This window comes from Pimephales promelas, chromosome 17 (assembly GCF_988280905.1).
Source record: "Pimephales promelas chromosome 17, fPimPro1.hap1.1, whole genome shotgun sequence".
In the NCBI taxonomy this organism is placed as follows: Eukaryota; Metazoa; Chordata; class Actinopteri; order Cypriniformes; family Leuciscidae; genus Pimephales; species Pimephales promelas.
This window is the reverse complement of record NC_142785.1, coordinates 13,722,037-13,748,146: the sequence shown is the minus strand read 5'-3', so window position 1 is coordinate 13,748,146 and position 26,110 is coordinate 13,722,037. Positions and strand designations below refer to the sequence as shown.

General features: G+C 38.4%; 1 protein-coding gene and 1 pseudogene across 2 annotated transcripts; one reads left to right on the top strand and one right to left on the bottom strand.

The window, feature by feature from the left end:
- Positions 1 to 201: 201 nt before the first annotated feature.
- atp2a1l (ATPase sarcoplasmic/endoplasmic reticulum Ca2+ transporting 1, like) lies at positions 202 to 16,390 on the bottom strand. 2 transcript variants are annotated; one of them, XM_039691177.2, is made up of 24 exons: positions 16,118 to 16,390; positions 15,082 to 15,099; positions 14,882 to 14,964; positions 12,985 to 13,089; positions 12,708 to 12,846; positions 12,028 to 12,108; positions 11,494 to 11,579; positions 10,883 to 11,180; positions 10,547 to 10,713; positions 8,856 to 8,944; positions 8,655 to 8,757; positions 8,412 to 8,543; positions 8,201 to 8,317; positions 6,896 to 7,114; positions 6,329 to 6,440; positions 6,001 to 6,224; positions 5,689 to 5,909; positions 3,365 to 3,567; positions 3,188 to 3,273; positions 2,951 to 3,084; positions 2,348 to 2,465; positions 2,143 to 2,260; positions 1,781 to 1,807; positions 202 to 651 (listed from the first exon to the last, which is right to left on the bottom strand). In XM_039691177.2, exons 1-23 carry the CDS (start codon positions 16,233 to 16,235, stop codon positions 1,791 to 1,793), a joined length of 2,988 nt encoding a protein of 995 aa, XP_039547111.2. In that variant the 5' UTR covers positions 16,236 to 16,390; the 3' UTR covers positions 202 to 651; positions 1,781 to 1,790. The 2 variants fall into 2 exon arrangements, with proteins under 2 accessions (XP_039547111.2, XP_039547112.2); XM_039691178.2 differs by lacking the exon at positions 1,781 to 1,807.
- Positions 16,391 to 18,957: 2,567 nt separating this feature from the next.
- Positions 18,958 to 19,738, top strand: LOC148971477 (uncharacterized; annotated as a pseudogene).
- The last annotated feature ends 6,372 nt before the right edge of the window (positions 19,739 to 26,110 follow it).

The window sequence follows — 26,110 nt, the reverse complement described above, 5'->3', positions numbered from 1 at the left end:
AGACCTGATTTGTTTTTGAACACAACACCTTTGCTTCACTAATTTATGCAGATGTGTGCATCCATTGTGTCTTCAATGCACATCATTCATATCACCATGCTTATATGTTTCTTCAAAGCTGAGAAAAAGCTTGACTGTTTTGCAACAACAATACTTTTCTTTTGCAATTCCTTTTGAATCCAATAAAATAAATATCATTAATTAACAAATAATTGGCACGTTCATGACTTTATTGGGGAAGATGCCTCTTGAAGGTAAATAAAGGAATGGAATTAAAACAAAATCTGAAGGTATATGTAGAGATTGAATTAAGCAAAATAAAAAGCTGTAAAATTGTATAGCCTACAAATTTAACAAAAAATGTTTAATACACTTTTAAGAATAAAACAATTAATCATTCAAACACTGATTTGGAAGGGCTGACCTATATATTAATCTTTATTCCTAAACTTAGTATTTTTTTCTGTCTTTTATATATATATTCCAATAATTTTGTGCTCTCCATTCTGTGAATGGGCTCATAACAGCTTCTGTCTCAATAGATGTAAATACTCTCTTCTCCCATTTTTCCTCATTCATTCTCTTCCTATTGTCTTCTCCATCTTCAGTTTCTTTCATTCCCACATCGTTGTCTTTACATCTCACACTTTCCTAGGAATCACAAAAAGAGGAGTTTTAATAAACAGAAGGTCAATACTGAGCGAATATTAAGCAGCACTAAATGTCATTGTGAACCTCTTTTTTGGGTATTGTTCGCTACCTCACGATACAATATGTATCGAAATGCATACATCACTACAACATATATATCACAAAGCCTCATATTCACATTGCAAACAATACAAAAACAATTTAACACATGCTTAAAGGGATACTCCACTTTTTTTTGGAAATAGGCTCATTTTACCACTCCCCCAGAGTTAAACAGTTGAGTTTGACCGTTTTCGAATCCATTCAGACGATTTTTTGATATTCAGAAGAACATCAGTAACCAGACAGTTTCTGGTCTCGTTGACTTCCATAGTATTTTTTTTCAAGGGAGTTGTAAAATGAGCCTATTTCTAGAAAAAGTGGAGTATCCCTTAAAAAAACAAACAAAACAAAAAAACATTTATCTTTAACAAATCACAGTTAGGCCTACCGTTTTATTGGACTCAACAGCCACATTCCCTTACATTACAATAGGCCTAAATGTTATTGTACTATAAACTAATGTATTCATTCACAACACTATCTTGAAGCATATTACAAATATAAAATATTTGAGTTCAACATGATTTACACAAGCAAACATGTTCTTAGAACATGATTTACCCAAACTGGACATTTCTGGGTCATCCTTAATGGTCCTGTAACAACATTCCTCTCAGTTGATCAGATTTTAGGGTTATCTTTAGGGTTGACAAAATGCACATTGCATCTGTGTAACATGCCATGTGTAACTTGTAATTAGTTTATAATTTATGCAAGTTAGTTTATAGTGCACTTGATGTAAAATATAACTTCTATTAGAAATATATCAATTTTAAGATGCAGATGTTTTTGTGTTGAGCTGACAATGCAATTACAGGTTGGTGCAGCCTGTGAATAGATGAAACCCTTCCCACCGAGGAAGACAAATGAAAAGTTCCACAAACGTTTCACAGGTACTCCATGCATTATTAATTACAGACCACGTTCCCTCAAAGCAACAACAACCACACAGTAAACATGCACAAATATGGAGACGCAAGCATAAAGACAGGTACAGCACAACAGCTATGAGAGGGGCATTGGATACCTTGCTTCTGTTACTTCAAACTTGTGACTGTTAGTGGGAAATAAATTAAAAGAGTGTGAGAGATAAGATAAAGCAGAAGAATGACGAGTGTGGGATCAATAACTAGCTTTTTAGTGCAACAAAGTTGTATAAAGAAAAAAACATTAATATATTAAATAGACAAAGAAAATTTCAATCAAAGTTCAATTTTAGGAGTAAATCATATTAAGTATAAACCATATCAGAATAAACAGTATAAGATTGTAAGTTTGAATAGAGTATGAGAGCGAATGTAATTTTACATTTAAAATGTGTTTACTTATATGCATGTTATCTTCTAATTATGTGAACACATGTATATTTACATTTGTTTGAGAACTCACCCTCGACGTAGTTACGGGCAACGAACTTCAACAACTCATCAATGAGGATAACAGGGAAAGAAAGCTTCAGTACCACCATCCACTGTTCTACGTTCAAATGAGTCAACTTGAAAACCATCTGTAATTGGAAAAGGAAGATTGTGGCCGGTGAAGAGATATAGTTAAATATAATGAACAGGATGAAATAAAGGTGAGAGAGACGTACAGGCAGGGGGTCCACATAGAGGATCATGAAGTGGAGGGACATGGAGAGGGTCATGGCAGAAAGCAGCCAGCCATTACTCCATGGGGGCATGCGCAGAAGGGACTGATTCTCAGACAAACTAATGAGAAAGACAAAGAGATGCACAGAGGAACACTTATTACCACCATCAATGTCAGGGTAACATTAGCTTTGTTCCAGCAATGTAATGCATCTTAGGTTCCAATAAAGGGCTGGTTCAATTCTGTCATAGTTTAATTCATATCATCATCAGAATATATTTTAAAGAATGTCGGTAACCAAACAGTTGTGGGGCCACACATACACTTTTTTTTTTCTGTACTATGGAAGTTAATGGGGACCAGCAACTTTTTAGTTACTCATGTTCTTCAAAATATCTTCTTTTTTGTTCAACAGAAGAAAGAAATTCATACAGGTTTGGAACAACTTAAGTGTGAGGAAATTATGGCAATTTTTGACAGCAATGCATGCATCTTCTACAGAAATAAAAATCCCATAATGCGTTGCGGCTTTGTAAATTGTAATTACACTAGTGAAATACTGAAAATCTACTGGATTAGACAAAAACTGCAGTGAAGATGTCACCTGTTGAGGGCGTTGAGCATCTCAATTGTGACCAGGACAGACAGAGCCATGGTCATGGGTGCAGAAGCCTCAAACACCTCACATTCAATGCCAGTAAATTCCTCATTCTCCTCGTGGCACTGCATGAAGTGAGACTACAGCAGGAAGATAAATTAGCAGACATAAACAGACATGTTAAAGAAGCTTTCTTTCCATGTTAGATTAAAATAATAATTGTATGATGGTTATATTGCTCACCAGCTGGTAGTAGGTGATTTTAGGACCCTCATCATCATACAGAAACCAGTAGCCGGCAGCAGCCACGGTAGCAGCACCCACATATCCTGAGGACAGTAAAGTCATCAGAGTAACACCCAAACTCTCACAGAAAATATCAGTAAGTAGATATTCCACAGAAATAACAAGGATACCAACCGCCAATGGCCATGTATCTGAAGAACAGCCAGCCAGAGATCAGGGCCTCTTTGGGAGAGCGGGGAGGCTTGCCCATGATCTCGAGATCAGGGGGGTTGAAGCCCAGGGCAGTGGCGGGCAGACCATCAGTCACCAAGTTCACCCAAAGCAGTTGGACTGGGATCAGAGCCTCAGGCAGACCAAGAGCAGCAGTCAGGAAGATACTAAAAGAAGACAAGAAACCAGAAGAATGTCACATGTGAGAAGGAGTGTAAAAAGTGGAAAGAAATTGTACTTAAGTTACAGTACGTATACCACTAGTGAAAAAAAAAAAAACTACAACAAAATGTATTTAAAATAAATGTAATGTCACACTAAGTATACTACAAATAGTATGATCTCTGTATAATATCAGTCTTTAAATGCAACATATATAAAATTTACCCAAAGTATAACAGCAATAGATCCCCCTTAGCACAATCAAATATACTTAAGTGTATCTTTAGTTGGACCTCAGTGCTATTTCTGGATAACTAAAGTACATTTAATGCAAAATTAGTTGTTGCAATTTAGCAGACTTTAAGAATACCAATTAAGTGTACAAAAAGTACATTTACAAGGGAAAAATATATATAGCGTATGCAAATGTAATTTTTTTTTGTTGTATACTTTTGTTGTATATATATATATATATATATATATATATATATATATATATATATATATATATATATATATATATATATTATTTCAAATACATTTTACTATATTTATTTTCACTAAGCGGAAAAAACTCAATTAAATATACCTACCCACAAAAAATGTAAAAAGTAAATAAAGTTTCCACATTTAATTGTCCTTGAGGATTTCAAAGTTCATTTGCAGTGTTTTTAAACCTACAGTAACACTTTATTTTGATAGTCCACTTTAGACATTCAAATAACTATAAGTAACTTTGCTGTTACATGTCAACTAACTATCATTAGAGTATTAGTAGACTGTCAGCTTAATATCTGCTAACACTTTATTTTGTTGGTCTCCCAACACATTCAACGGAATGTAAGTAACTTAGCAACTACAAGTCAACTTGTTCTCCTAACCTGAACCCTAACACCTAACCCTAACCTAACAGTCTACTGACAGTCTACTACAGCCTACAAATACTGTAATGACACTTAGTTGACATGTAGTTGAAAAGTTACTTATAGTTAGTAGAATGTCTAAAGTGACTATCGAAATAAAGTGTAACCAAACCTACTTTTAAAAACAAGAGGCAGAAGAGATTTTTCGCCATTTTAGTATTTTTGAATACTAAAACCTTGTAAATAAATGTGTCACAATCACTATTTAAAAAAATGATTATGATTATTTTAGCTGAAGATTTTACAGTAGTTTGACATTTAAATATATTGTGAGTTTTAGAATAATAATCAACTAATCATAAGCTGCATTCACACTTGACTCAAGTTCATCCATCTACAGCAATGGTTACTTTAAAACTCCCAATTATTCTAGTTCAACGTTTGTGTCTGGAAGGGATGTTTCACCCAAAAATGTATATTCTGTTAATACTTACCCTCGTCTTTCTTTAAATGCGAAATGATTTAAGTCGTGTGAGATGTACTTTGTAGTTTTAAGTCTACATCAACTTGTAATGGATTAAAAAGTATTATGTATACTAAGTACCAGTGTTGTATTCGAGACCACCTCACTCGAGTCCGAGTCGAGACCGAGACCAGAGAGAGTCGAGTCCGAGTCAAGACCGAGTCCATAGAGAGTCGAGTCCGAGACCAGAGACGGTCGAGTCCGAGAGCGAGACCGAGGCCAGTGAGGGTTGATTACCTAATTTACTTTTATTTACTTAGAGAAATCCTTTTTTTATTTTACTGAATTTACTTAGAGTTTAAAAAATATGATCAGTTTAGGGTAAAAAGGCCACATAGTAGGTGGTGTTAAAAGTAATTCTATTACAATTTGTCATGCGCAGTTGCGCACTAGAAAATCACCAATCACTGGGTGTGTCAATCAATTTAAAGAAATATTTTATTAACATACATTAATAATCATGAAAAATATTTTGAATTGAACTCGAGTGGACTCGGGAATAAGTCTGAGTCCTAAAAAAAAATGTTTGAGTACGAGTCAATACCGAGTCCAAATGCCAAGACCATTAAAATATGGTCTCGAGGCCGAGTCCGAGACGAGTCCGAGTCTCGAGTACTACAACACTACAACACTGCTAAGTACACGTATGTCTTCACATGAAGTATTTAAGTCCACCTCTGTGTGTGAGCACACATGATAACATTAGACATGGTTTTAAATTGATTGCCATTGATTCTTACCAGACGACCTCTCCAACATTGGAAGAAATCAGGTAACGGATGAACTGCTTCATGTTGTTGTAAATAGCTCTGCCTTCCTCAACAGCTGCCACAATAGAAGAGAAGTTGTCATCGGCGAGGACCATCTCAGAGGCTGACTTGGCAACGGCAGTGCCAGAGCCCATGGCAATGCCAATTTCTGCCTTCTTCAAGGCAGGGGCATCATTGACACCATCACCAGTCTAGAGCAAAGATTACAACAGTACTGTATCATCTTAAAGGCAGGTCTCAGGTGATATAGTGTTGTGGGTGTTGGCTTGTAAAGTGTCTCACCATAGCAGTAATCTCATCATAACTCTGCAGGAACTCAACAATCTTAGACTTGTGGGCGGGCTCAACACGGGCAAAGCAGCATGCCCTACAGACGGCCTCACTTTGCTCAGAACGGGGCAGGTCATCAAACTCACGGCCAGTGTAAGCCTTTCCAGTTACATCCTCATCCTCGCTAAAGATGCCAATACGACGGCAGATGGCCACAGCGGTACCTTTGTTGTCACCTGAGGGTTAGCCAAATATTTTTTAGTTATTTGGAAGACAGGTCAGGTGTTGCTGCAAAATTGAAAGAGATGACTGATGAGAGGATGGATAAAATAAAACATACCAGTGATCATGATAACACGAATGCCAGCAGCCCTACACAGCTGAATGGAGCTAGAAACCTCTTTACGGGGGGGATCCAGCATACCAACACAGCCAACGAAGGTCAAGTCAGTCTAAACAAGACACAGAAGAAGTAGCACGTCAAAGATTTGTAAAGTCAAAGATTTTATCTGTTCATTTACCCCCTATACATCATTCTTGCTGGACCACCATAGCTGGAGCATATTGCCATTCTCATTTTTCATAAATCAGTGCTGTCGGTCACCTTTTACATTTGTATCTCTGAGTTATATTTAACCAATTAAAGGTTGTGACTAAATTTGTAACTCAATTGGATTCTCAAACTGTAGGTAAAACCTCATTGAAACAAACTGAGCTCTGTTTGAGTTTAATTTTGGTCAAAAGTTAATAAAATGACGCATTCAAGTATCTGACCATATTTAAAGCCACAACGCCAACTTTGATGACATGCTGTTCAGTTATTTAAAAATATAAGTTTTTTTTAATTTCCTAAAAAGTAGCTATTTTGAACATAGGATGACAGACTAATTATAGCTTTGATGTTCACCTCATAGTCCGCAAATTTAGTAGAATCCTCAAGAGCCATTTCCTCAACTCTCAGGGGAGTGTCCCTGGTGGCCAGTGCCAGGCAACGCAGAGTGTCACGGCCAGTACCCCACTCCTTGATGGTAGCCAAGATCTTATCCTTTACACCTTCAGTCAGGGGTACACGAGTGGCACCAACACGGACATAGGCACACCTGTCAATCACACCCTCTGGAGCACCCTAAAAAAAGAGGATTCAGATGATGTGGCTATTGTTAGAGGAAGATCTCCATCAATATGTACCATTTTTGTGACAATTTACTTTTTAAGATCCTTAAAAAAACTGTGGTGGTACAGTGATTAGCAATACCATGTTACTTTCATTTATATACACCACTGTACCATATCATATCCCACAGTATTTGTAAGGAACTTTCAAGAGACCCTGAAACTTGAGTTAGTGGGTGATCATGGGTGAGACAGTGAGACGAAGTACAAATACTTTGTTACTTTACTTAAGTAAATTTTTCAAGTATCTTTACTTTACTTAAGTAGAATAAATAGTGGATACTTTTTACTTTTACTTCGTTACATTTTGCAGCAGTTATTATACTTTCTACTCCACTACATTTCTACAACTTCTGTTACATTTTCATTACATTTTCTGATCAGTTTTCCCCTGCCAAAACGTAATCTGACCGTCCGTCCGTTGCACGTTTGTCTCACCAGTGACGTTTGGTTGCCATCATAGACTGTAAAGGTTGCCATAGATATATCAACCCGGTCACACTAAATGTGTCTCGCACGCAGTGTGTTTATCGTGCAATTTATACGTGAAAATTAGTTTTTACATTTATAGGAAACGCACCGTGTGTAATATACGTTTGGTTAGGATTATGGCAAGCCAAGACGTTCAGAATTACACCATAAATTAATTGCGTTTATTGCCAAACATAGTTATTAACATATAGTAAGGATAAGCATGATGTGTATATTGCCTAATTGCAAGCTTGTTTCAGAAATGGTGACAACAATTTTTTTTCCCGTCATTATAGGAGTATTAGGTTGAATGAGTTAGAATTAAATGTTTTATTAATCATTAGAAAATAGTCATTAAGAGAATCAATTGTTATGCAAGTACTTTTACTTTTAATACTTAAAGTACATTTAAAATAAGGTACTTTTTACTTTTTACTTAAGTATGGTTGTTATTGTGTTACTTCTACTTTTACTAAAGTAAATATTTATCTGGATATTTTTTACTTTTACTTAAGTACTGAGATTCAGTACTTCCTCCACCACTGCACCTGATGGTGAAATAGCATACCTTCACAAACATTTTGGAGCCTGCATCACCCTTGGTAGGTGTACAGTACACAGACATAGATTTCCTGTCACGGGAGAACTCCAGAGTGAAGTTCTTCTTCATTAGCTGCTTAACAACCTGCACAAGATGAAAATGGAAACAGGTTTGAGTTACATAACAATCAGCTCCAAGCTACATTACTGATGTTTTAGGAAGGTACACCTCTACTTACGCTACAGCAAGCATTTGCTCTCTCAATCTTGGACAGGTTGTTGACACTGGACTTGAAAACATTCATCTTCTCAACCAAGCAGCACAAAGCAGTTTCAGTGGCCTCACCAACCTTCTCAAAGATCTTCTTGGACTGTAACATAAAGGAAGATTACAGGGTTTTACAGGGGAGTGGGGGGGGGGGGGGGGCAAAAATAAATAAGACAATGGAGGAATGAAGTGTAAAAGAGTATGTGTCTCTCACCTCATTGTAGTCAAGGGAGGAATCGTTGCACAGGGCACAAATGGTGGCCAACTCAACTAAACCGTCGATCTGGCTGCAGTCAACACGAGCACCCCCCTTTGTGCTGAGAAAAAGATGCCACTCAGATTACATTTATGACTTGTTGATATCCTGATAATAAAAAGGAGCATTTTTAGGGGAAGTTTTTAATTGTGTACTTACACCTCACCCTCGGGTGTGTACTTGGAGCCAGAGATATCGAAGCAGTTAAGATCAACGTGATCACCCTCAACTTTATCAACGATGAACATCTGTAATGATAAACAATTTCATCTTAGTATGAAAGCAATAATATGTCAATATTAATGTGACATATACTTTATGTTCAAATGTGAAGTGTGTAATTTCTGCACCAATTGCAACACCCAACGAAAATGCAAAAATAATGTGCTTTAAAAAAGTTTCCAAACACACCTACAGTACTTCTTTTTGCAAGCTGCAATTGTTAAAAATATAGGGATACCTTCCTCAAACCCTTAACACTTGGCAAATCAGACTGCTTAAAGTGTAAATATTATCTTAGCTATGTTTTGAAAGTGAATTATGGAAGTCAGTCTACTAATGACAGATTAAAGGTATGGTAGACATTTCTTTGTTGTGCTAGTTGAGAGTCTCTTCATATATAGCAAGCATTAAGTAAAATGGTCTATATATATATATATATATATATTTTTTTTTTTTTCTGTGTAAGGCGTATGACCATAAAATGTCACATCATCAGCGTGTTTCCTGCTATGCAGAGTTGTAGAGCAACAGCAGCCGCCTTTTACAATTCCTGCTATACCATACAACAAACTTATGCTGCGTTCATGTCATAACTACCCTAAATTAAGAGATGGCAACCCGTGACTTTCTACTGAAAGCTGTTCACATCCTCAGAATGCGGCAGTGGCTCAGTGGTTCATGTCTATGAACCGAAAGGTTGGTGGTTCAATCCTCAGTTCCACCTGACCAAGTTTCGAGGTGTCCATGAGCAAGACACCGAACCCCAGCTGCTCCCGACGAGCTGGCTGGCGCCTTGCATGGCTGACACCGCCGTCGGTGTATGAATTGGTGAATGTGAGGCAAATGTAAAGCGCTTTGGTGGCCATTAGGTCTATGAAGGCGCTATATAAATGCAGTCCATTTACCATTTACATTTAACACTATCAATCCCGAAATTAATCTGCAGCAGTCAGTTGGTACAGGTCAGCGCTCTTTAAGTTATGTTCCTCATTATCATTGTAATGAGCTTTGAGACATGAGGTAGTTTAACGGTGTCTCTCGAGACACTTGTAGACTCTGATCCGGTTGTGTGTGCGGCGTGTTGCATTCATGTGTGTAAGAGAATGCATGGCTTTGGACAACATACAACATCAAAGCTAGCTCGTTATTGCTAGCCGCTCTGAAATTGCCTACCATATCGTTAAATTGTAAAAAGAGTTAGTTTTTCACTGGAAAAGTAACACACTTCACCTTTAAGACTACAGTATATCAGTATTATGAATAGCTTCATTATAGACCTTATTCAGAGCAGTGCCATGACAGGTATGAAAGTGAGGCTGTGAGGGATAGACTCACCGTGTTTCCAATGGCATCCGCTGTAAAAAGCTGAATAAAGCTCCTAGATTACTTACAATTTTCCACAGCTTACGTTGTCGGGAGTTTTTGTCAACTGACATTTCTTGGAAAGATTTTTTTCCAGTGTTTCATGAGCAGAACAATCCGAAAACACATGAAATAACAGTACAGCCCATTGAACAGATGCATGTTTATCCCTCACAGCCTCGCTTTCCTTCTCATTAAAAATCAAAGATGGCGCTGCCGTGAATAAGGCATATTAATTAGTGGATGCGTGTACATGCAACACCTACTTTGGTCACACACATCTGATTGGTGGTCAGGGTGCCAGTCTTGTCAGAGCAGATGACAGAGGTACAGCCCAAGGTCTCCACAGAGGGCAGTGAACGGACAATTGCGTTTTTCTTGGCCATACGTCTGGTACCAAGAGCCAGGCATGTAGTGATGACAGCAGGCAAACCTGACAAGAGGATGGGAGTTTATGGATGGATTAATGTCTGTCAATTATATTATATTATATTCATGTAAAGTATAGACTAAAGGACCAATTTTTAGCTCACTTGTGGGCATAGTGGGTATTACATAAAAAAAAACTTTGAGATATGTGTTGCAAGTGTTCTCATGCTCACCCTCAGGGATTGCAGCCACAGCCAGAGCAACAGCGATCTTGAAGTAGTAGACAGCACCACGGATCCAGGATCCACCATGGACGGGGTCATTGAAGTGACCAATGTTGATCATCCAGACAGCAACGCAGATCAGAGAGATAACCTTAGAGAGCTGCTCACCAAACTCATCCAGTTTCTGCTGCAGAGGGGTCTTCTCCTGCTCTGTGGCAGCCATCTGGTCACGGATTTTACCAATCTCAGTGGCTACGCCAGTAGCGACAGCAACTCCAATAGCCTTGCCAGCAGCAATGTTTGTGCCCTAAAGGTGGGAGACAAAACTAATGATTTACCCAAATTGTATTTTTTCCTGAATCAACTTCTTGTTCTTGGAACAATATTTGTTTTGATTATTTAAGTATTTAGATTAGGCTGGTGTGTTGGAGTTTGAACAACTTTCTTATCTACTTAACCTTCCAAAAGCACATCCTACTAGGCAAAATCACGGGTTAAGGTTGGGTTAAGGTTAGGGTTATTATTAAGAGGAAGAACCTTGTGTGTATGGAGAAATGTAGCTAATTGGAGAGGTAGAAACGAATCTGTATAGTTGGAGGATTGTATCGATGGAAACTCACAGAGAAAAGCATGTTCTTTTTGTCCTGATTGACGGCTCTAAGGTCGGGAACAATTTCGGTGTGCTTGATCACACTGACAGACTCGCCTGTGCAAAAAGAAAACCACATTTACATACAAATACAATAAAATGTGACCTCAAAATTACCAACTTCCCAAAAGTTCATTCCAAAAAAGCTACGTAATCATGGAGTTAAATATTTCAGTTACAGCAGAGTTTTGGTCACAAATTACCCCTCTGTGTTGAGGGAGCCCTGAGATAAGGTACACATATAATGATCTCAGTGTAACTACATATTTGAGAACATTTTTGTTCTCAATACACTGGAAAACAGAGCGATGTAAAGCAGCACAGCTGCTTTGCAAATTCTTTTAAAAGAAAGTAATGTTTGTAGTGGTTATATAGTTTTAATGTTCTGACAATTTTGACACCAGTGGGCTAAATTTCACAATCACACCTAGGACACCACAAGCCGGTCCTGACTGCTAAGGTATATTTTCAAAATCTATAGGTATAGACTGTTAAAAGCACTAACCAGTAAGGATGGACTGATCCACGCGAAGGGTGGTGGATCGGATAGAAGTAAGCCTGATGTCAGCAGGAACTTTATCACCAACTAGGGAAGAGGAAAGAGAGAGTATTCAGTATGGAAAATAGTGGTGATTCATGACCAGTGCTGCAACAAAAAGAGCCTGAATCAAAAATCTGACCTACAGGACTTGAAACTACTAAATATATATGATTTGAAGATATAGCCATGAATATACAGCCATCACAAATATTAAAGTGTATATAGGCTATAGATTTGTTGAGAACTATATCATAATGACCTGCTACTGTACCTCAAACTATAAATGTACTAAATGTACACTATGCAGCTATATGATATTTCACATCTTGTTGCTTCTGTTAATCAAACAGGGTGTGTAGTGTGCAAACCAGGTAATATAATTTTATATCTAAGATTGAGCATACTTTTACAGTAGTATCTTTCTACCATTAACCTTTTCCTACAGAACCCAAGATGGACTGACAGCATCAATCTCATCTGGCCTTGCCTGTATCACTTCTGCATACACCTCAACACTCAAAACAATAATTTCACATCCATTTAGTGTAATAAAGATAGTGGATAATGAGTCATCAAAGGATTATATACATTCCGAAAATATATATATTCCAGACTAAAGATTGAACAACATAAAGGAGTCTTACCAGACACCTCCACAATGTCACCAGGGACAATCTCTCTGGCCTTGATCCTCTGGACGCTCTTTCTGTCGGAGCGGTAGACCTTACCGATCTCAGGTTCATACTCCTTCAGAGCCTCAATGGCACTCTCAGCATTACGCTCCTGTTTGACAGACAATTCATTTGCTTGGTGTGCATATGCATTTGTGTAATGCATTCACTTCTTTTACTTTGTGAAATCAATAATTACATATATTATCTGCTTCTGTGATTAAGTAAATGTGTGCATTTGGTGCATTACCTGCCACACACCAACAATGGCATTGGCAATGAGAATAAGCAAAATGACAAAAGGCTCAACAAAGGCAGTCACAGTCTCTTCACCCTCCTCAAACCAGGCCAGTACCTAAAAAAACACACACACACATTCAGACATTAGAGACCAGCACAATATTGCTCTTGATTTCCATTTAGGGTTTATATGTCCACCTTTTAGAGCAGATAATGTTAAGGCTGTGCATCTTGGTATTTAATATAAATGAAATAATTTGTATATAGTTAGAACCCTAATACGAGTCTTATATCACCAAATGAATACATTGAAATAACTTTTAATTAAAATATTTTCAGGATGCACTTGACTAATGTAGTTTTTGTAATTTGTATTTAATCTAGTATTGTGTCATACTCGTTTTTCTATGAGAAGAAAGACCAACACAGTCTCATGAAAATGCGTATCTATACCACGAATGTCATTTCTCGTGGCATTTATACGCCAAAAATGTTTTTGTGCGTGCAAATGCTACGCACTAAAAACCCTGGGGTAGGTTTAGGGGGTAGGGGTGGGGAGTTTGTGCGTATTACACGCCATAAAGCGGAAAACGCGTACCATATACACGCAAAAACTGTATTTGCCGTATAAATGGCACGAGAAATGACATTCGTGCTATAGATACGAACTTTCATGAGATCGGGCTCAGAAAGACAGTAATCTGGACTAAAATCTGGTGTCAAAATGTAGTTGGCTACAATTTCTAGGCAATTACTCCATTATTTGAAGGTTTCAGAGAAAATAAAAAAAAAGACATTTCCCACATTTGTATTTGTATAAACTTGATTTATTGACCAGTGGAGAGGCTCACTTAAAGGCCTATCCTAAATATTTGAATACGGGAAATACTATCATGACGCTATTAGTCAGGTTGCTTCATTTTTCATCTTGTGCAAAGCATGTATACATTAAAAGCCATCAAAACATTATTTCACAATCTTGTTGCACAACAGGCCTGCAGTTATATCTCCTCTCCCTGTACTTTCTCTCATGCATCCCTCCTGACCTTTTCAAAGGATAGAGTTTCTGTCTTCAACTTGAGTCCTGCTTAAAATAAACCCCTTCGCCCTCTCACACATCTTCTGAGCACCTCAATATTTTCCTTCTAAGGACATTCGAACAGCTGGTTAAGGCGCAGTGTGGGGGTTGGACATTAATACCCCCCCCCAAATGTTCACCTTTAACCTCCTAATAACCGCTGAACCTTCCAAACATCCAGTCTTTCCTGCTTAGAAAACTATGTGATAAATAACACCACCTGTATGGCTTCCTGACACAATAAATTAAGATCAATCAACTCTATAAAAAACTATTTGATGCGACATTGCAATATGTAATACTGCTATCATATCTTAAGGATGATGCTATACTGTTCACACTACTATTTAGACCTTTGCAAATAACCTTTGTGCTAAATAAAAGGGCAAATTACCAAGTGTACCTTAAATGGCCGTGGTGTATGTTACAGCATTGAGTGCAGTAAGGCAACCTACACTACGTTGCAACAGCTGTTTACACGACACACTCAAATTGAAAGGGTATGTTTAAAAGTGTGTGTCATGCTGTATCCATATGCTGACAGATCTGATTAAATCCCATGAAACAATGTGTTTGATATGTTTTGTATGTACATCACTATGACAACATACTTATTACTGTCTTTGTTTGGTCAACTTAAATAACTACTTTGTTCTATATATATATATATATTAGTCATATCCAATCTTTTTGTGTGTATTCTAAAATATTTTTTGGGACCAAAGAGACACTAATATATGGTAATCCTGATTTTTTTGTTGATTGTTGGCTCTGTTGATCTTGATTTATTTGCAGTCTTTTTTGAATTATACACTATTAAATAACTTACGAAAGAGATGCAGGCAGCAAGCAGCAAAATTCTGACCAACAGGTCTTCAAACTGCTCAACGATCAACTCCCAGATGGTTTTTCCTAAAAGGAACAGAAATATTGTTCAGTCGTTACTGCATAGATTTTGAGATTCTACTAGTTAATATACCTAGTTCATTTCTAATATTGTTACTTTATTAGCAATATGTTTGTACATACCCTCCTCAGCTGGCAGCTCTGAGAAACAAAGTAGACAGAAGAAAGAAAAAAAAAATAATAATAATTGATTAGAAATCAAGACAACATTTACTCTTTTACTGTATCCCAGAAGTTTCTAATTGATTTCATTGAAAATTATTATAAAAAGGGAACTTGATGCATTTCATTCAATTTACAGATGACTGACAAGTATTAGTATGTTTTCACCGGAACAGCTATTGGACATGAAATTGACATATTTCAACTTTAAAATATGAACAGTGAGAGCAATGCTGACATTCAGTCCCAGCTTTAGTATTCATGTGTATTCAAATATATTTTAATAGACATATGAGAAACATGTTTAAATAAGGAACATATAAATCCCCACTAAAGCGTTTAAATTGTATGCAAATATCAACAATGATAATATTACTACCACTACCACTACTACTAATTATAATAATAATCATAATAATTAAATGGTAATAATAACTAAATGGATATACACCTCTGAACAGTAATGTGAAACCTGCTTTCCAGCACATATTTGAAATTGAAAAAGTGCTTGTGCATGCTAGGTCCTCTCTGTACAAGTGATTATGTTTTTAAATCACGACTTTGTGATGCATGTAACATATCTGATCTCTCAGACCAACTTCTCTTCCCCCATCTGCCTAAAATACTGCTAATCTAATAAGACCTCTCAAATATCCAAGCAAGGCCGTTGTGCCATCACCTGTCTTTATTCCCTTCTCCTCTTCTGCCAAAGTCTATTTTCAATCCCAACTTGTCAGTTTATATGCCACAACCTGTTTGTGTTCCTTTTCAGAATATACTAAGCCACCCATCATCGAGATTGTCTAAAATCTATGCAATTGTTTGTACTATTATATACGCCATTTAAAACTTTCACCTAAAAGCTCTGTTGTACTACTGTACGTCTGTATGTCAATCCGTGTGCCTTCCTAAAAATAAATGCTTCCACCATTTAGAGTGTTTGGTTGTCTTTATATTAAAACCTGAATGCATCTTCAAGACATCTCATTAATCTCACCATTGTAGCCGAACTTTTCCAGGTTCTTCTTGAACTGATCAGGGGAAAGCCCGGTGGTCTCATTAACCGAAAAGAAGGCCAGACATTCAGCCGTGGACTTGGCGTAGGCGTCCTCCATCCTGTCAGGGGTGAAGGATCTTTACGAGTAGCGAAAGCTTAGTTAAACAGGTCTATCCGTGCCTTTTAGTCTTTAATGCTCTTGTTACTCTCTGTACTAAAAGAAAATACGCCCCCCGTTACTTGGACCCCCTCCGTACAGGAGTGATGGACTGACAGAAAGAGCGATTAAATTCACACATGTGCACTGTTTTATACTGCTGCCAGCTGCCCTATTGGTCAAAGTTGCCCGTCACCACACCCCAAAATTCCAGTCAGTTGCGTATAGCTTTGCAAGGCAGAGTTATAGACTAGGGGTTGAACGTCTACGACATCTCAGACTTGAAGGTGTGGGGGGTTATTTTGTGGGCAAGGAGCATGAGGGGATTGCATATGCAGGGGGTAGCACTGAAATGAAAAGTTGTTCTGTTTTTGGAATATGCATGGTCAGTGGAATAAGGAGAGTGGAGAAGGTGAGAGAGTTAGAGTGAGTGATGGGCCAAATGGCCTCTAATAGGAGGGGGGAGTTAGAAGATTGCTGCAGGGTTAATTTAGTACAAGCATTAGAAGGAGTGTGGTTACATGTGAGGCTTAAATAAGAGAGTGTCACAATGAACACACATTGGTTTGGCATGAAAAAGAACACCATCATTTCCTATGATCCTTTTTAGATCTATCTCAGCATTAAGATACAATTCGAAACTAACATCAAGTAGAGCATCGACAGGTATTTACCCAAGACTCATGACTAAACACTAAATACACATTCTTAATCATATGTCTGTCATGCACATCACTCTCGTGACAATTATTAACTATTTTTGTATCTACATTGACCACACAGACAATTAGGTGTGGGGGTGGACCTTCGATCTTACTTTTTGGAATTCATCATACAAATTCATACAAAATCACCACCTTTTCTCACAAGATTGGTTTGGTTTTGGTCGACTGCCCTTCATTTTACACACAAAAAAAGGTCAGGGTTTTTTTTTTTCAAAGGATGAAAATTAAATAATTTGGAGGTTGAAAGTTCTAAAATGTCTCTAAGCAGTATCTTCTACAGACTTATTTTCACATCCAGTCAAGTGGGGCATCACTGAAATTAATGAGAACCTCAGTAGAAGCCTCAATACAATTTTTAACAGACTCATAAGAATTTGTTTGGTGTGATGCCCCCGGCTCTGCATTCTGCATGGAATTTAGTTTCATCAGGACAGTCAATCAATTTAACAATTGGCAACGATTGACAACACCATCCTTGCACACCCTTGTTTTAGTTCTGACACTTGCTTATTCTGACAATCTCCTGATGATCTGTTGAAGGGGCTGGGCTGGGTAGGGGTCATAATCATTTTTTTTTTTATAGTGTATAGAGAAAGTTCTCAAATGGAAAAGCTGCAAAATTATGCAGCACACCAAACTGCCTTACATCATTGGCAAGATGTGTCAGCCCATGTATGTTATACACAACATAACTTCCATAAACAAATTGAAAATGCTCGACAAATGTGATTAGTAATTTTTCAGCAAAATCACAGTACTGGAGACTTTGAATGGCTACATGCAGAAGCATAAAATTGTGATATAGAACATTCTGCAGATGGTCTTTCAGTGCTATTGGACCAGTTTCCAGGAGAAAAGTTCTGAACTCGGTTGCTTTCCACCTATCTGCCTCAAGGGATCTCCCTTTTTGTGCAAACTCTCTGGGAAGTCTCATGGCAAAGGACATAAGCACTGCATAAATTAGGCATATCTGATGAGCACCTAAATAAGTTGGAAGTGGTTCCCTCATCCAAAACCCTATCGACTTTCTCACAACCCCAAGAAAAAACAGATGCATAACATCTAATGGAAATTATTTGAAGTACCTCAAAGAGGTGTGGGAATCCTTTGGGAGATATGGATGATTTTCTCAGGATGCCCAACAGCCCATTTAGATGGCATTGTGGTATTTGGGTGTCTATTGCCCAACCTCTGATCTCCTCAGACACTCTGCAGACTCAACAAATTCATCATCACTTGAGTCAGTTTCTTTCAGAGCATTTGACCAAAATTCATCAGTCACTTTATCGTCAATATTAAACTCAGTCTCTAACTGGCCCCCGACTGAGTCTGGTTTCTCCCAAGTTTTTTTTTTCTCCATTCTCTCACGTGATGGAGTTTTGGTTCCTTGCCATTGTTGCCTTGGCTTTTGGCTTGCTTAGTTGGGGACATCAACAATATTATTGATCTGTGTTGTATTATTTTAATGTTATCACTGTGAAGCTGCTCTGTATTGTAAAAAGCGCCATATAAATAAAAGTGTAGCTGCCTCGCTGTCTGCTGTGCTGTGTGTTTGTTTTTGTAAGGCTGTACGCTCCGTCTAAATCTCGTAATAGCTTCGTGTTTCTTTCCGTTTTTAACCATCATTTCTAGTTGTTTATACTATTAAATACTTTTTACCCAACATTTCAGATTAACCTTACACAGCTTCTGTTATTGTTTGTAAAACACACTATTAACTCGCTAGCCTGTTAACGGGCCACCCGTGCGCTCATATATTTATTCATTTTCTCTCGAGCGCCCATGCCTTTGAGTTCAGAAAAAGCTCGGTGAGTAAAACCAGACAAAAAACGCGGTGAGTAAGAATCAATAAACACAAAACGGTTAATAATGTCTTGTCCTGTTATTGTCACATGTGTCACATGTCACATTTTTAGTATAGCCTTCTCCGATAGCAATATAGGATTTGTTTGTGATAAATGCAAGGAGACAGTCAGGCTGACGGAGAAGATTTCAGAATTAGAGACACGCATCTAAACTTTAATTGAGGATAGTAAGAATGCTAGATCTTTAGATAGTGTTTTGGATGCTCCTAGCATAGTGAACTCTTCACATGTTTCAGTTCTGGCTGAAGTAGAGCCCATGCAGCAGGGCAGATGGGTGACGGTTAGGGATCTAGTCGCAGATCAAAGAACCACTCTTCTGTTCCGCTTCCCATAACAAATTGATTTGCCCCACTCAGTGAAACACCCACTGAGAATCCTGTTGATTGTGCCCTGGTAATTGGTGATTCAATCACACGGAAGGTGACAATAGAGACACCAGCAACCATAGTCACATGTTTTCCGGGAGCCAGAGTGCCTGTCATCACAGCAAATTCAAGTGCTGGCTAATGCTAATCGTAAATTGTCTAAAATCATCATTCATGTCAGCACAAATGATGTTTGACTTCGCCAGTTTTTATTAATCACCAAAATTAATATTAAAGAGGTGTGTGAACTCGCAAGCACAATGTCAGGCACTGTAATTTGCTCGGGCCCCCTTCCTGTTCGCAGGAGTGATGAGATAGTCAGTCGACTGTCCTCACTTAATTGTTGGCTGTCTGAGTGGTGTCCGCCAAATAATGTAGAATTTATAGACAATTGGAAAAGTTTTTGGGGCAAGCCTGACCTGTTGAAAAGAGATGGTATTCATGCCTCCTGGGCTGGTGCTGCTCTTCTCTCTTGTAATTTGGCTCATAGTCTTAGAGCTAAAAGATGACAAATTTGGCACCAGGTCAGGAAGCAGACAGACTGGCTAAACCGACCGTCTGCTAGCGGCCTCGTGTCACCAAGGTCAGATAAATCCCAACACATAGAGCTTCTTTCACCTAGATATTATATAGAGACTGTGTCTGTTCCCCAAATTTGGATATCCAAAAAATGTCAGATTAAAAATTGAATTAATATTCAACAAATAAAAAACAGATAAATACAGATGAGCAAATGATAAAGCTTGGGTTGCTGAATATTAGATCCCTTACTTCAAAATCGCTCATAGTTAATGATATGATTTCAGATTATAATCTAGATGTGCTGTGTTTGACAGAAAACTGGCTAAAAACAAACGATTACATAACTTTAAATAAGTCCACCCCGCAAGATTACAGTTATAAACATGAACCTCGTCTGAAAGGCAAAGGGGAGGTGTTTCTGTAATTTATAGTAATATCCTCAAAAACACTAAGAAATCTAGTTTTATATTTACTTCTTTTGAAGTATTGATACTTAGTGTAAAAATATACAGTGTAAATGATAAATCACGTTTGAAAATTCTGCTGGCTACTGTCATGATGTGGTTTTGTATTTTTTGTCTTTGTGTTATTCCCTGTCTTTTGATTTTTCCAGGTGTTTCCTATTTTCCACACCCCTTGTTACCTTGTTTAGTTTGCTTGTCTGATTATTTAAGCCCTGTGTTTCTGCCTTAGTTTGTGAGTTGTTGAACGTGTGATGTCGACGTTAATCGCTTCTGAGTCCTGTATCTGAGTCTTTGTCTAAGTATGTAGTTTGTCTAAATAAAGCCTGTACACTGCGTTTGGATCCAGCCTCCTTCTCGTGCTTCTTGCCACACCACGGTACCGGCATCACAGAACAACTCACCATGAAATGGATCCAGCAGTCGTCAGCAACTGGTCTCTGATAGAATACCTGTCGTCATTCTTGCAAGAGAGCCAGTCTGTCCAAAGGTACGCGAAGGATTTCCTGTCCATTTGCCATCTGGGAGCGCTAGATGATATCCAGCTCATGGGCCTATTTTGGAACGGGCTGGATTATGAGATCGCTCGATGGATGCCGCGGGACCTTACCAACTGGACTCTTGACAGGTATATCGCTCAGGCTTGTTCCTTGGAAGACCTCTTGTCTACTACGTGCTTATTCTATTGGACACCTGCCGAGTGTACTTTCCCCACGAAGCCCTCGTCACCTTCTTCGCCGCTGGTCCAATTCAGCCAGGATGAACCAGATCTGCTTCCAGACGAGTCCGCGCTTCACTTGTACATTAACGAGCCCGGGACTCACGTCAGCCCAGCCGAGCCCGCGCTTCACATGAGCCCCGACGAGCATGCACTTCACTCAAGCCCCGCGAGTGAATCTCCAGTTCAAGTGAGCGAATTTTCTCCAGTTCGAATGAGCGAGTCTTCTCCAGTTCAAATGAGCGAGTCTTCTCCAGTTCAGATGAACGAGTATTCTTCAGTTCAATTGAGCGAGTCTTCTCCAGTTCAATTGAGCGAGTCTTCTCCAGTTCAAGTGAGCGAGTCTTCTCTAGTTCAAGTGAGCGAGTCTACTTCAGGCCCAGTGAGCGAGTCTACTTCAGGCCCAGTGGGTGAATCTTCGGGCCCAGCGAAACAATCAAGTCAATTGAGACGCCGCCGCAGGAGGAGAAGGAGGACTCCTTTCGTCCGCCAGGCTCCGGTGAGCATTCATCTGCGCCTCGCCCTGCCGGCCCCGCCTCTGCGCCTCGCCTTTCCTGCAGCCTTCAAGCTCCGGTGGATTCCCGTGGATTTCCCCAAGTATTTTTTTTTTGGGGGGGGGGGGGGGGGGGGGGGGCAGTAGATACCCTGTGAGTCCCATAGAGGCGATGCAGACATGGACTTTGCCTCGTCCGGCTCCGCCCTGGCCTTCGCCTCGTCCTGCTCCGGCCACGCTCTGCGGCCCTGGCTCGCCTTGGCTACCTCCTGGTCCCGTTCCCCTGCACGGGCCTGGCCCTCCGTCCCTCCCCCAGACCGCCTCCGCTTCACCACCCACCTGAACTTTTTGTTGTTTTTATGGGCGTCAGGAGCCGCCCATAGGGGAGGGGCTATGTCATGATGTGGTTTTGTATTTTTTGTCTTTGTGTTATCAGTGGTTCCCTGTCTTTTGATTTTTCCAGGTTTTTTTTTCTATTTTCCACACCCCTTGTTACCTTGTTTACTTTGCTTGTCTGATTATTTAAGCCCTGTGTTTCTGCCTTAGTTTGTGAGTTGTTGAATGTGTGATGTCGACGTTAATCGCTCCTGCTTCTGAGTCCTGTATCTGAGTCTTTGTCAAAGTATGTAGTTTGTCTAAATAAAGCCTGTACACTGCGTTTGGATCCAGCCTCCTTCTCGTGCTTCTTGCCACACCACGGTACCGGCATCACAGCTACTGTATACAGACCACCAGGACACAATAAAGATTTTATCAAAGAATTTGCGAACTTTCTATCATAATTAGTCCTGGCTGCAGATAAAGTACTAATAGTTGGTGACTTTAATATACATGTAGATAATGAAACAGATGCATTGGGATTGGCATTTAAAGACATTATAAACTCAATTGGAGTTAGACAACTAGTGTTAGAACCCACTCATTGTCATATCATACTCTAGATCTAATATTATCACATGGAATGGATGTTGATGCCATTGAAATTCTGCAGTAGAGCAATGACATCTAGTCTCATGTAAACTTCACTTAGCCAAAGCAGCAAAGCCGATTCCATGTTATAAATATGTTAGACCTATAACTTCTGCAACTAAAGATTGCTTTATCGATAATCTTCCTAATCAGTTTCATCATCTCAGCATCCCGGATAGCTTGGAAGAACTTGATATCGTGACAGAAACTTTTAACTCTCTCTTTTCCAGCACTTTAGACCAGAAAAAGCCAGAAAAATGGAGCGTAGCTGGAAGAAAACTAAACTAGAGGTATTCCAGATTTCATGGAAGGAGAGCGCGATTGCATACAGAGAGGCCTTAAAAACTGAAGAATTTTGCAAACTTGTTAATTCATCTAAATAAACAACTTGTATGCTAGACCTTATACCATCTAAACTACTGAAAGAGATGCTTCCAGAGGTCATAGATCATATTCTTAATATCATTAATTCATCTTTGTCACTAGGTTATGTACTAAAAACCTTTAAGCTAGCTATGATAAACCCGCTTGTTAAAAAAACGCAACTTGATCCTACAGAATTAGTTAATTACACAGGTCAATCTCGAATCTGCCTTTTCTGTCAAAGATACTGGAAAAAGCAGTATCCTCACAACTGTGTTCCTATCTTGAAAAAAAATGATATCTGCGAGGGTTTTCAATCAGGATTTAGACCACATCATAGTACCAAGACAGCTCTCATTAGAGTCACAAATGATCTGCTCTTATCATCCAATCGTTTTATCTCTCTATTAGTGTTACTCGATCTTAGTGCTGCATTTGACACACGTGACCACAACATTCTTTTAAATAGACTAGAAAACTATGTTGGCATTTGTGGAACTGCATAAGAATGGTTTAAATTATACTTATCTGACCGTTATCAGTTTGTAGCAGTAAATGAGGAAATGTCTTATCAATCACAAGTTCAGTATGGCGTACCACAAGGCTCAGTCATAGGACCACTGCTATTCACTCTGTACATGCTACCATTAGGAGACATCATTAGGAAACATGGAATTAGCTTTCAGTGTTATGCTGATGATACCCAGCTGTATATTTCTTCAAAACCTAATGAAACTTACCAATTCACAAAATTAACGGAAGGCATAGCTGATATAAAAAATTGGACGACAAGTAATTTCCTACTTATACTGAAAAGCCAGAGATTCTAATTATAGGACAAAAAACTTCCACACATAACAGCCTAGAATACTCTCTAACACTTGATGGCTGCTCTGTTAAGTCTTCGTGTGTGCTCTTTGATACTAATCTCTCATTTGAAAGTCATGTGTCTAGTTAGTATCTGTAGAACTTTGATTAATTTGATGTACTCCTCCTAGGAAATTAATTAAATCACCACTAAACTCGGTGTCTCCGACCAACAGAAAATCAGATATTGTGGTTTGAATGTAGATTTTTTTTCTCTCTCTGTCTCCCTCTGACAGAGAGAATGCACCCTGCCATGCTTTCTCTGTGTATATGTGTGTTTCTGTGTGAGGTGGGGAGGGGGATTTCTCTGTTGGGTTGGAAAACAAATATATTGATCTGAAATAACGGACATTAATTTTAAATTAATTTAGGTTCAATTACCAAACATACAATCTTAATTTGATTTAAGGCAAACAATAGATTTCAAATGGGTTATATGAATATTTTGGAAAGACAATTTTAGTTATATATATATTTAGTTATTAGTTTTTTTAAAATTTAAAATAATACTTTATACATTTGTTGTGTCAAATGATTAACAATATACATTGAACAAAGCTTTAAACAAAATGGCACACTTCATATAACTTTAAATCTTATGTACTTATTTCATGTGTCCCTTAAGTCCATGAGACCGGAGGGTGTCTCATTTTTCATTTCAGGTTTCAGACGGTTGCTCATGCATACTTTGTGGTTGATATGTGCCCTCAATGCACACTTTTGCAGAGCCCACACCAATGCAAGCAAGAAGATTTATGTTCATTTAATACATTAATTATTTTAGCTCGGCATACCAGAGTGACTGTTTTTTCCCCTAAAAGAGACTCTAGGGTTACAACGCATTCTCACCCCAAGGCGTCACCTTTGACCATGCTTCAATATTTGACGCTTTAGGTGCCCTTTAGCGTCACTTACATGACGCGATCCTACGGCGTCATCTAACTGACGCTAAAGGAAAGCGTCAGTTAGAGGACGCGGTTAGGTTTAGGTGTGGGGTGGGGGTAGGGTACACGCAATCCTAGGGACGTAATCTAACTGACGCTAAAGGGCGCCTAAAGCGTCAGATATTGAAGCATGTCCAAATGCTTCCCAAGGCGTCAGTTAAGTGACGCCTTGGGGGTGAGAATGGGCTGAGGGTTAAAGAGGACTTTCTTGTTTGACACTAACTCAGGGGACTATTACGAACTAGTGCCTCTTGCCTGTTAAGTAATACAGACTCTTGAATGGTAAAATGATGGGTGGTTGCAGAAACACTGAAAAAAAGAAGAAAAATAAATGTGCAAGAAAGAAATGTTGGTAACAGTGTTGTAAAATCTGATGTTGCATACAACAACTGCTGGGTGGATTTAAATACTGTAAATTGAGCATTGCTGTAACAGATTTTTCAGCAATATGATCTTTGAGGGGGAGAGTGTGATATAGAGAATCTTATGTATATAGTGTCTCTTTTCAAATACATTATAATATTGTTTAAATGCTTATTTGTGCTTTGTTGAAAAGAAGAGTAATGTTCATTTATTAAATGAATTATTTTCGTTCGGCATACCAGAGTGATGACGTCTGAAGCGCTCGTGTGATTTATTCTTAATCTGCTTTATACTTATTCAGGGGTATTACAGTAGCACAGTGTTACAACTAAGCTGCCAAGTGTACAATGTGTACAATTTTACATGCAGCTGCCACACACAAATGTAATTTAATTGCAATTACAACATTTGATGAATTTATTTATTGCTTGCAAAACTGTGCATTCCTTTCATATATCTATCCATGATATTGATCCATAATGGGTCATTGGATGAGGGATGTATGTATGGATGGATATCTATCTATAGAGATGCACAAACAATATCAAACAGATAAAATAGTACTGAATTATGTGTTACACGCAGTGTTACAACTAGCCCCTCTGTCTGTTACAATTAACCACGCATATAGGGTAGGTTGAACATTTGCACTTTTGTTCTGTCACTTTCAGTTCAACTGTACGAATATGGGAGGTCCTAGAAAAAAAAACTAGCAGAGATGTGTATGTTGCTTGTGTAAAAAAGATTAATCTAACTTAATTATGTTTTGAATAATTGAGCCAAAACCAAAATGTGTTAAGTTGTGCCCCGCTCTACCCATACTACTGTATAAATTAAACCACAAAACTTTAGGTTTCACTTAGGCCTCAGGTCTCTATGATAACCTACTGTATGTTTCACTTCAGCAACTCTTAGTTATGTGGTACAAAGATAATAAGCGGCTCTTGAATTACATGTTGTGTATACTCTCTTGATATATGGTTTTTATGTTTTCTTAATGTATGCTATTTAAAAACTAAATAAATGAAAAATAGACCAGTTGGCAGCATGTCACACTTAAAGAGAAGCCAGACAAATTGGGAATTAATTGTGGCAGACAGAAGGTGGATGGGCTTTAACCCTTAAAAGCATGAATGTTTCGCCAATCATTATTACATATTTAGCGACCTGGATCTGTATCT